Source organism: Gavialis gangeticus, unplaced genomic scaffold (genome assembly GCF_001723915.1).
Source record: "Gavialis gangeticus isolate Ggan-Ray unplaced genomic scaffold, GavGan_comp1, whole genome shotgun sequence".
NCBI classification, from domain to species: domain Eukaryota; kingdom Metazoa; phylum Chordata; order Crocodylia; family Gavialidae; genus Gavialis; species Gavialis gangeticus.
Window position 1 is genome coordinate 179,941,217 of NW_017729032.1, and position 12,005 is coordinate 179,953,221.

Here is a 12,005-nt window from a genome sequence, read left to right on the forward strand (position 1 = left end):
GCCTGGCAAGTCTCTGATCATACAGGTGACCCTTCTCTGGACTCTCTCAAGCTTTACCACATCCTTGTTAAAGTGCAGCGCCCAGAACTGGATGCAGTACTCCAGCTGTGGTTTCACCAATGCTGAGTAGAGTGGGAGAATCACTTCTTTGATTTTGCTGTAGATGCATCGATTGCATGCCCCAGGGTATTGTTGGCCCTGCTGGCTACAGCGTCACAGTGCCAGCTCATGTTCATACTGTGCTCTATTATTTCCACTGGGTCCTTTTCACTTGTGGTACTGGTCAGATTGGCATTGCCAAGCCTGTAGGTGTGCAGAGGATTGTTCATCCCCAGGTGGAGCACTTTACATTTCTCAACATTGAACTTCATCTGGTTCTGGTCCACCCAACTTGCAAGCCTGTCTATGTCCGCCTGTATCTGCAGTCTATCTTCAAGCATGACCATGCATCCCACATGACCACATCTACTCAAACAACCTTGCCTGCCTAATATTTCCAGTTATACCAAAAACTCATTACACTGACCTTGCATCTGGCCCTCCTTGTTGCATTTACTTTCTTAAAGCAGTAATTGTCACCACCTGTGAAGAGAAGGGAATCCTTGCCATAGTTACTCTGTGCAGGGCAGGGTGTAACCAGGGACAGATCTGGGAGTGCTCTAACTTTACCTATCTTCAACAGAGTAGCTAACCTGTAGCCAGGAGCGTTCACTGGGTGCTGGGCTCAGCAGTGGTGTCAACCAGTCCCTTCTCCCTGTCCCCTTCCCCAGGTTTTGCAGTAGCCTGGGGGCTCCAGATGTGGGGAGCAGCTCTGCAGAGTGGCAGGCTGGGTTGGAGATGGGCAGAATTCATGGACAGCCCCCCTTCCAGCCCCTGCTCCCAACTAGTGGAGGACACCCGGAGTCTGCCAGTTGCTGTTGCTGTCTGAAGCTGCGCCCTATGCAGCTGTTTACCACAGCCCTTGACTGGAGTGAGGCATGACTAGCTCTGGGACTCTTCCTGCCCCTGGATCAGCTGGGGACAGTGGTGGCAGTTGGTGGGTCCACCCCTTGTATGCTTAGAGGCAACTCCTATGGGAGAGCCCTGGAAGGGGTGAAGGGCTGGGGAGTTGTACCTACTTTGGGACTCAACATAGTTTCTAGTAGCTGCTGACATGGTGCAGTCTACCCACAGGGGGGCACCAGTTGTATCTCCAGGCCCCTCCTGTTTTGAAATCCTAGATCCAGTCCTAAATGTAGCTGGTTGCAGGGCCATAAGGGTAGATTCATAACCTGTGAGCTAAATGATGTGCATCAGAATGATGGTTGTGAAGAATTGGGCTAATGGGTAAGTATAATATACATAATAAAACATGGAACTGACAAAATGTCATGGCAGTCCTGCTTCCCTTTTGACCACTGAGAACATACGCTGTTGTCTATTACATAAAGCTTCTGTATTTTCAGTCAGGGCGATCTTAAGGCACGTTCCTTAATCCCCAGCTCTTGACATTGTGATTTTTTATTTTTTGGGGTTTTTTGATTTTTTTTTTTTTGGGGGTTTTTTATTTTTTTTTTTTTTTCTATTTTTTTTTAAAAAAAAGGAAAAAAAAAAAAAAATCAAAAAACCCCAAAAAATAAAAAAAAAAATTTTTTTTATAAAAAAAGGGAAAAAAAAAAAAAAATCAAAAAACCCCAAAAAATAAAAAAAAAAATTTTTTTTATAAAAAAAATTTTTTTTTTTATTTTTTGGGGTTTTTTGATTTTTTTTTTTTTTTGTATCTGCTTTTTCCCATTCATTGAAGTAAATACGTTAGTTTGTAGCTTTCGAGATCATGAAGAAGAATATGAAATTGTGCTCCCCAAGCATAACTCATGCCAAAATGTCTGCCTAAGTCTACAGACAGCCTGAAGCTGTACCTCTGAATGCTCCATGCATAAGCATGGGGCACTGATGCTAAGAGTCTCTTCTCTCAGGGTCCAGCAGAGGAGTCTATATGTAGCAGGAAGAGAAGAGCACTGTGCACTGACCAAAGCAGATACAACCTGACAACTGGAATAAAATATCGGAGACTGGGGCATTGCTGCCACTTTTGGCGTCAGACAGGGGAAACTTCTTGCTGCTTATAGGGCTACTGCTGCATGTTACATATTACACAATTAACTGGTTAATTGTGCAGTAAACTTACACTGGCCACACATGCAAAGTAAGACCAGCCACAAGTGCAGATTATCACACAATAAACTGGTTAATTGCACAATAAATTTTGCCCAGCCACAAGTGCAGAAAAATTATCATAGGATAAAAATGACTGTCAACTATAAAAAGAGCCAACAAGCTGTAAATGCAATGATTGAAAATGTGTAACAACTCTGTAACTGGTTTCTGTCCAGCTTTTACTTGAATGTGTAGCAGGGGTCTAGGATATAGAAACAGGCCTTTTGCCATTCTTACTGTGTGGGAAGGGGATCTTTGCCATCATTACACTCTGTAGGTAGGGATGTGAATGAGTGCCATGGGGGTGGAATCATGAGCTGTGAGCTACAAAGCACGTGCCAGAAGTATGATGGTGTCTCTAGGGCGCTGGCTTCCTTTAATCCAGCCCGGTTCCCCCTTCCTTCTTTTGGAACTAAAGGAATCAACAGTGTTGTCTTACAATAAGCCAGTTCCCAGGAAAGCGGCAGCTGGGCTTCTTCCTCAGAACTCACTCCAGTTGCTCATTCCAGTCGACACTCTGTGGGTGTGCGCACATCCCTGTCGGCCGTTTCACTTTATATGGAGGATTTTAGGATTTGGTTGATCAGCCATGCCCCGAAGGACTGTTGCAAGGCTGTTTCCTCTGCAGTGTGTTGAGTGTTCAGCTGTATGGGTCCCCAAAATGGACTACTATTCCAACATTATATTCACTAGGATTTTCTAATGCAGTGACATTTTAACCTGGGGTCCTTGTGGTAACTGGAATGAACCCCAGGTTAAAATGTCACTGCATTAGACAATAATCCTAGTGAATATAATGTTGGAATAGTAGACCATTTTGGGGACCCATACAGCTGAACACTCAACACAGTGCAAAGGAAACAGCCTTGCAGCAGTATATATATTACAATTACCACAAGGACTCTACGTTAAGGTGTGTGTGTATATCTATCTATCTATCTCATTAGTGCTTAAATATTGTAGATGGCTCTCTAGATAAACACTAGGTAGTTGTCTGTGATCTCTCTATCCAGTTTACAGTCTGCATTTCTGTACTTCTGTGGAAACCAGTTTGAATTAAAGTTCTAGTAACATTTTGTAAAATAGTATTTCTCACATTTCACTGAAACCCACATATACTGGTATTACGTCTGCTGTATTCCTTTTGTTCAGTAATGTGGTGTTTCTGTTTTTAAAAAAGCAATCCAGGTGTGTCTAAGTTACTGCAAAAGACAGATGGAAAGGCTTCTTTTGACAGAAGTAGATTTTCACAAAGACTAAAAATCTATTTGTCTAGGAAGTTATTCTGAAGTATTTTCCTTCCATTACCATTTTTGGATAGTTGCAGTGCTACTATCTGGTATCATTCCCACTGGTGTTTTTTGTAGCTCGCCTGTAGCATGATAAATATGATTATTTTGTCATTTTTCCTCCTGATTATGTTCGGAGTCCAGGGATCAGGATTAGGGCTAAATAGGAATGAAATCAATCTTACTTGACTCTCTAAAACATGCTGCTTTAGAAGATCAGTGTACAGGTGCAAAATCTGTGCGACTTAGTGGCAGTAAGAATTGTGATGAAAAGATCACAAGAGAGTTTAAATATTTGACTTGTAATAATGTAAATTTTATATAGAACCTGACTTTGGATACACATGAATAAGATTCCATTTTCACTGAAGTTTCGCTGAATATGATCCCCCAAAGCTCAGACTGAACCTATATTTTTATGGAAAGCAAAAATAATGTGTTGTTACAGTTGGTTTTGGGGTCTACAAAAACTGGTGATGGTAGCTGCATACTACAGGAAATTTATTATAACATTCATCTTAATGAGAAGTATGAATTGATACTGAAGGCAACATATGACCCCATAAAGTTTTATTCAATGTCAGCAAAATTTTTGCAGCATAAACCCCCTGAACTAGCAGTCCTTATATAAATTACGTTGTCTAGTGTCTTCCAGCCCCAAAATCGCTATCTATCTCAAGTTATGCCTATACTATATAAGGAGGGATTTGGAAGATGATGGGAGTAGAAGAAAACTATGTGCATCTTGGCTGAGAAACAGATTACTTCCAATCTCATTTCATTTATAAGAATGGTTGGTTTTTGTGGATTAATGCTGATTTCTACTATAATTTATTTCTTGAAACTTGGTTACCAATTTTTCTCATTGACTCTATGCTGGCAGTTTTAGTGGATCAGCAAAAATGGCACACGCAGGTAAAATCTTAAATATAAATAGAAAAGTTTAAAAGTTACTGACTCCTAGGAGAAGAATATTACCAGTGACCTGCTGAACTTCAAAACTTTAAGATCCTGAGTCATTAATAAAGTATTCTGTGCATAGATATGTGAGGTTAGCTTGTGCAATCCATATAAACTTTTGGTGAGACTGCTCATGTCACTAAGGTGTCAATGAGGTTGACGAAAGTTATACACCAAAGTCCTAAAAATTATTATTTTCCAACAACTTGTTACTTCCATCAAAGGCCTTTTCAAAACCCCCTGGAAATCAATGTGAGAATATCCATTGCGGGTATCAGTGGATAGTATATTGGGTCAGAATTTGCTTCCTGCTTTGTTCTGTAACTTAACTGAAATTTGAGTTAAAAAATAGCTTTTACAGTCTTGGTTGCTCTTTTAAATTGAAACCATTGGCAGAATTCTTAGGCTCTCAGGCTCTAGTTTTAGGTACGACTAGGAAGTTCCTCTCCTGGCCAGCTTAACTTAACTCTAGAACAGGGCTTGGCAGCCTATGCCCCACGGGCCAGATCTGGCCTGTGAAGAGAGTAGATCCATCCTGTGGCAACTTAGGAAAATCATTAGCATGCTGCAGCCACAGTAGCACCGCCTCCTGGCTGCCAGAGGACAGAAGCTTGTTTTTGCCTGTAACCAGAATCTGAGTGGCTTCCCAATGCAGTCTCTTGGGGCACCTATACACGTGCCCAACGCCTGCTCCGACACGTTCTACTTAGAATACACCGAAGCATACTGAATTCATTAAGTCTGCTGGAGCCTGCTAATTGGCATGCTCCAGCAGCCTCAGCATCACATGTATCCAGCATCCTTGTGCTTCAAAATGGCAGCAGGGGTGCTTTAACTAAAGCTTATCAAACAAGCTTTAGGTAAAATGCCCTCGCCATTTTGAAATGCAGGACGCTGAATACATGAGATACTGGGAGCGCTTTAATTAAAGGGTCTTCTGAAATCCACACTTAAAGATGCCGTAGTGGTCTCCTGTTTCAAATTATATTACTTCAGAGGGGTGTGCATTGATGATTTAGTTCACTTCTTAGTTCACTGCTCAGCCATTGGGCAATAAGAACATTGTAAAGACAGGTGATAACCCAGACCTAAATATATAAGAAGTTTGTGCCTGTATTTTTTTTAATTAAAATATTTCAAACTCTACATTCTTTGTCAATTTACTTCTAAGAGCAGAATCCCAGGTTTCTTGCAGAACCGCTCGTAGTATATCACACAGTGTAAAACTTTGCAGATCTAAACTCAGTGTTTGTCAGGAACACTTAGTGAAGAAGAAACTGATTTTCAGGTATTTCATCTAAAAAAAAACCTTAAGATATTACTACTTCTAAATCTTTCAGAATGAACTTTTAGATCTTAGATCTAAAAAATTATGACCTGGTACTGAATAATTCTTTGTGTCTCTCTCACACCATTTACCTTTTAATCAGTTTAGATAAACACCTCAATTCATGTCCTTCAGTGCTGTCCTGAACCAGGGCCTAACTGAAGATTTAATCAACTAACAGAAGACTGTTCAAGTCAATAGAAGTCTTATTATTGAATGTGTAGTGGACTTTGGATTAGGCCCTTCGGGAAGACTCCTGTTGCCTTGTGATCGGTGTTTGGCTCAAGCCCTTTGTTACTATGAGCATGCTTTTCTTGAATTTCATATTTTGTTTCAATACAGCCATGGATAAATGAGAGCTGACAATATGATAGTTTCTATGAGGAGCCCCTTTATTGTGGAATACTTTTTCCCTACTCTCTTGGCCTCAGATAGCAGAAGCCTGCTGATCTTCAGGACACGTGGCAAGGCGTATCTGGTTTCACAGGTATTCAGGGAAAGTCAGGATACATAGGAAATGGGAATGGGTTTATTGATACGTTTATATTAGTTTATTGAACCTGTTTTTTGGTAACACAGGCTGATTGGGGTGCTTTTTTACATCATTTTACAGTATGAGTGATTTTAAGTGCTGGCAGGACACCTAGAGCTTTAGAGAGGTAACTTTTTGTTCTAGAAATAAAAAGAAAATAATGTATTTAGTTTATGGAAACCTGCTCATTGCATCTAGAGTGGAATCACTACCACCAGTGTTTTCTTCAGTTAAGCTAAGATAGCCTCTTTTCTAGCTGGTATATGTGCTAAAAGAAAAAGGTAATTGTTGGATAAAGAATTGCTGTAGCCTACCATAGACGCTGCAGATTAGCATATGCTGTGTAATCAGTGCATTAAATACTGAAGAAGTCAGTGCCTGTAATAAAAATATTAATCATCTGTAGAACAAAAGAGTCTGCCATCTGTCTTCCTAGCACAATACAAGTGGATAATCCTCCTCCATCAGAGAAAATTATATGTTAAATCCAGAATGGTCAAACAAGTAAACAAAAATTATGCTTTAAAGTATTGGAGACTGGTGCATAATTAAAAGGTATTTTGGAGCCCATTGGTGGATGCAATGAAGACTTTCCCAATGAAATTCTTCTAGAGGGACAAATATCTTAGTTACAGTACATTTTATTTTTTTTTATAGTTTGTTAGTTTTTTTTAAATGAGATTCATATCCATGTATCTGTAGCAGAGGGCACATATCCCCTTCTAGCTTACATTAATCTGGTTTTATGAAAGTGAAGTATTAAAGCAGATTGCTAATGTTTCTGTCTGGGTCCTCTTCATTATTTGTGAATGGATTTGAGCATCATGGCAGTTTGTGTGTATTTGCTGCCTTTTCCCCAAACCTTATCACCAGCTCTCAGATATCTCAAATAAATAAATAAATAGCTTATCAAAACTTTGGGATTGCACAGTGCTGGGAAAGCAGTCAGCACACTAAATTCTTGGCAGCTTGTTGCATTTGCATCCCTATAGGTTTTCTTTCTGCCTTATCACTTTCAGTTTTTATAACAAGCTGAAAAAAGAATTGGCAGTTCAGTGTGGTTTTACACCAGACTTAGACGCAGGAGGGGTTGGACTTGGCTTTCTTGAAAATTGCTTTGAAACACAAAAATATGAACCCTTGGAAAGAAGATTCTCTCAAATTTAACTTATTGGCATAGATAGGAAATCATAGTATATTTGAGTGTTAAGGAAACTGCCCACCTTTCCTTACAGATAAACCCTTTTTCATGACTCTTGTGTCAGTTGGAAGTGGCATTGGAAATGGTTGTTGATACAATGAGTACGGGTACTTTCACTCACGTGAACTACATTGGGATTGTTCAAATGTAAAATGTTATGTTACTCTTGGGCATAAATGTTGGCAAGAGCAGGCCCTGCATATATGTTTATCTTCAGCTGACCTGTTTTAACCTACTTGAAATATGATGTCAGGATCTGTTTTGTAGTGAACTTCCTTTAAACTTAAAGGACTGTCACAATAGGGAGGCTGTCACTGACTGACCCAGGGTTATGTAATGAGGTCATGAGTGTCTGAGATGGAAATAAAAACCAAAGGCCCTTATGCTGTCCCCCATTCTAACAATTGGGAAACACATGAACTAATACTAGATTTGAGCTACAAGTTCCACTCACTTATTCCGTGAATGACTCTTGCAGCCCTGCTAGTCCAGGGGACCTTCATTAGTTGGTTTAAATTGCTGCCTGAAGAACAAAAAAATTCCCAGTAAATGTGAATATGATATGCAACATAGGGGGTATAAGATATGATACTGAATTATTGGGTTATTTGGAGGGACTCCCTGCCCCTCCTTCAAATGTTCTTGAATGATCACCTCCTTACATGCCATGACAACTGAGTTACGACATACTGTGGCGCAAGTCACGTTAAGCCTACAGCAAGCAGGGCAGGTCACAAAGTGCCCGAAGTGCTGAAGTTAGAGGGAAGGGTAATCCAGGAAGAGCCCTCACCCAATCAGAAGAAAAATAAAAACCAGCTGTCATTACAAATATCCTACTATTTTTAATAACTGTATATTAGGTTGGTCCTCTGAGGAGCATCTTCCTCTTCCATAGTATTTACATTCTTTCAGTGACAAGACGGACTCTGTGAACAAAGTGTTTGGGACCTGAAATCCTGTTAATTGCCTGAGATCCACCAGGAGGTGCTCTGTGGGTCTTTACAGATAAGTGCAGATGGATGGCTGTCCATGGGATCTGCCTTAAGGATTCCTTGGAACAGATGTGGTTTATGGAAAAATATTAGTCTCTGACTGTCTTTTTAAAAAATCTGTATGGGGAATGTGTAAGGTTTTTAAGGCCTTGCCTATACTAGAAGGAGTTTGCCAGGGAGGTGTAAAGGCAACCCTTCCTTATAGCCATGCAAGTTACACCAGCACAAAGGTGGTTCTGTTGAAGTAACAAAAACAAAATAAGTTATAATGGCAAAAGAGAGGTTTTTGCAGCTATAATAACTATGTCCTCACTAGGACTTTTGTGGGCATAGGTATATCTGTCATGTCCCCCCCACTCCTTCCCAACTCCTAACTGACGCAGTTGTATCTGCAAATCTTGTATGTGTAGACCAGAACTAAGAAAAGTAGGAAATAACAGTTAACTCTGTTTAAGAAGAAGTAGAAAGTTCCAGCATGTTCATATATATTCTGTATGGTCTAGCCTGTTGTCTGCCTGTCTCATGAATGAATTCAGACCCACCAGTTCCATCTGCACATGTATATGTAATGCACTGTGTTCTCAGAAACAGTGCTCCGCAGTGGCCTGTTTTACATGCCACTAGGTGGCACTTGAGGGACACAGCAATCACTTGGTTTCATTCATTATACATGAGCTGCTGTACCAGCAGTGATTCCTTTCTCTTTGTGAAAATGGAGTTATGTATTCAGTTTACCATCTGACCTCTCTGGCCAGCTGTGCCGAATTGGATTTTGAGATCTGTCTTCTGTGGAGCAGCATGAGCCTCATGATCGCAGCTTACCAGGCAAGGCAGTAACACCAGGACCAATGGTTCTTGACAGTAAAGAGTGCAGTGTAGCCCGGTAGTACCACTGTCAATGAAGGTTGTTATTTTAATGACTACCCTACCTCCAAGCTGCTCAAATAGCCAGTACAAATAAAAGAAGTCCTGTGTCTTTCAGTACTGAGATATCAGAACTGCCTGAAATATTATTCTTCAGCACTGGGATCAGCACCTTGGGTAGCATTTGTCTCTGGTGGGTTCCAAAACTTGTACTTCTCTTAAAAATGTACAGTAAAATCTGTGTTATCCAGCATTTAACTAACCAGAGTACTTAACCAGAATTTCAGTGGCGGGACACACCCGGTGCTGTGCTGCACTGCACCACTTTGCTGCCTGCGGCACCGCTCTGAGGGTATCGGAGTACGCATATCATGCCACGCTACTTTCCTGCCTGCTGTGCTGCTCTGAGGGTATCTGAGTGTTCACACCCCTCCCCCCTGCTGCAGCAGCCTGTGGTTGGGCTGCCTTGGCATTTGGAGTGGCTGACCGTTATGGCATTTTTATCTGTATGCTGTTTTAGTCTTTATACAGTATGTTATACTGTAATGTATTGAACACTAATTCGTTGAAAATTCGCACTACAAGTATGGCACTGTCTTCCTTGAGTATAACTCTCAGATAACCAGAATTTTTAGATAGCCAGTGCCTCCCATTCCCCACTCATGCTGGATAACTGAGATTTTACTGTAATTGTACATAACATTCTTCTGTGGTGAGGTCTTCTTTCTACCAGTTTTTCTATGACTATTCTAAATCTTTTCACCAAGTCCCTTGCCTTTTTTCTTTCTTTTGTTTGCTTTTTTGTGGGTAGCGTGTATGGACTGGGAATCTGGGTCAGTTATTTTGACTTGTTCAGTCCCTCAGTTTCTCAGGAAGAAATGGCACTACACAGCCACATGAATCAGTGCAGGGGCCACCTATTTAGCCTTTTTTGTTTCGGAAGGTGTGGAATGTAGATTGTGATTTGATTCAAGCACAAGTTTTACCATTGATTTCAGTGGGAGCAAGGTTAAAGCAACACCAAGAACATGAACAGACAATTATATTACTTAAAAGTGTATAGTGGGGAGATTTACTGTTTGTGAGTACACCTCAGCTGAACTGTTATAACTGATTTGTCTGTCCACTCCTACTTTCCAGTAAGTGAAGCTAAATTAAGGTAATTTAACCCTGTTCATTCACTTCTGAAACATATGAAAGCTTTTTGGCATTAAGATGTTATCCAAATGATTTACCCACTGACAAATTACAGTAAGATGCTTTTCAGCATCAGATTACCTTGCAAATGTAGCAAACTTTAAAGAGGAAAAGGGGAGAGAAATCCTATCATCCAGGATATTTTTTCCTTCCTCAGGAAGAATTTCATGTGTTTTAAAAGAAATTCACAGGTCACTCTGGTATCTGTGTAAGTTCAATATTTTACAGTTTTAGAGCACTAGCAAAACTGACAAAGCAGCTTTTCCCTTCAGCTTCTGTGCAGCTCCTATTGTTTTGATTGTGAAGGGAATAGAAGCAGTATGATAGACTTTCTTTTTTAGATGTATTTATATATTTCTGTAAATGTTTTATTTATGGTTTGGGCTAAATCAGGTGTTAAAGTGTGTTCAGCTGTTACAGATTTCGAAGACATAGAGACAGTTGTTGGTTGCAGAAGTCTTTCAGCAAAAATCTGCTGGTAATAGCAGAATAGTTTGGTTTTTTTTCAGGGCTTCATAAATTATTATTATGAGACTGGTTAAAATCTTGGCCTGGTTGAAGTTAATTAGGATTTTGCAATTCAGTCCTGTGAATCAATTGATTTCGCTTTTCTATGTAAACCTTATGGAAATTAACTGTTTTTTGATAAAGGAGCATATTATGGAGCAGTAACTCTTTAGTTAGACAGAAGGCAAGGTAGGGTGGCACCTTGGAGACTAAGTGGTTCAGCAAGGCATAAGCTTTTATAGGCAGCAGCCTACTTTATCAGATGCTATGAATGGACTTCTGCCTGACTTCAGATTAATAGAGCTAACTGCTTCTCTTCAATCAGGAAGGCAAGATGAGGCCAGCCACGTTGCTGCCCCATAACTCAGCTGGCAGAAATTGGGAAATCTACAAGGTACTGGGAGTCATTACTCCACCTTGGAGAGCAGGAAATTTAGTAGTCTCTCCACAGGAGCCAGGTGTATTATTTTGGGGGTCTACAGGATGTTCCCTGCTCAAAGAGACATGGCTTCCAACACTGCCTACAAAACTTAGCAAAGGTGCACTGGAATTAGCCCAGTGTTTCCATTATCCTCCTAGCCAGACATTGTTTAAGGATTTTTCTCCTGAAGATGTACAGTCATATGTTGATTATTCTATTTGTTTCCTATTTGGGACTGGCTTAGAACAGGAAGGAAGATTACTTGATTTCCCTCAAGTCCCCTGGTTAATATCGGTTGATCTCAGATGATTATTTAACATGTTTTCATTTTTTTTCTTTAATTGGAGTCCTCAAAATCAAGTGACAGTTTGCAACTCTGACCTGTATGGTGTTTCCTGGGTCTTACCTTACCTCGAAATAGTCAGGCATTAAGTGCAACACTGTATAAGGTAACCCTACTAAGGTTTCTGAGTAGCAAGTCATTTGTGTTCAAAAAAGGAAGCAGTTACAAAAAATATT

The 12,005-nt window shown here is 40.3% G+C and overlaps 1 protein-coding gene across 1 annotated transcript in view; it reads left to right on the forward strand.

The window, feature by feature from the left end:
* REPS2 (RALBP1 associated Eps domain containing 2) overlaps positions 1-12,005 on the forward strand; it is a 208,323-nt gene that overhangs the window by 172,082 nt on the left and 24,236 nt on the right. Inside the window, exon 19 of the mRNA XM_019524650.1 lies at positions 11,391-11,459. Within this exon, the coding sequence (XP_019380195.1) occupies positions 11,391-11,459 (69 nt within the window). The remainder of the gene's footprint in view (positions 1-11,390; positions 11,460-12,005) is intronic.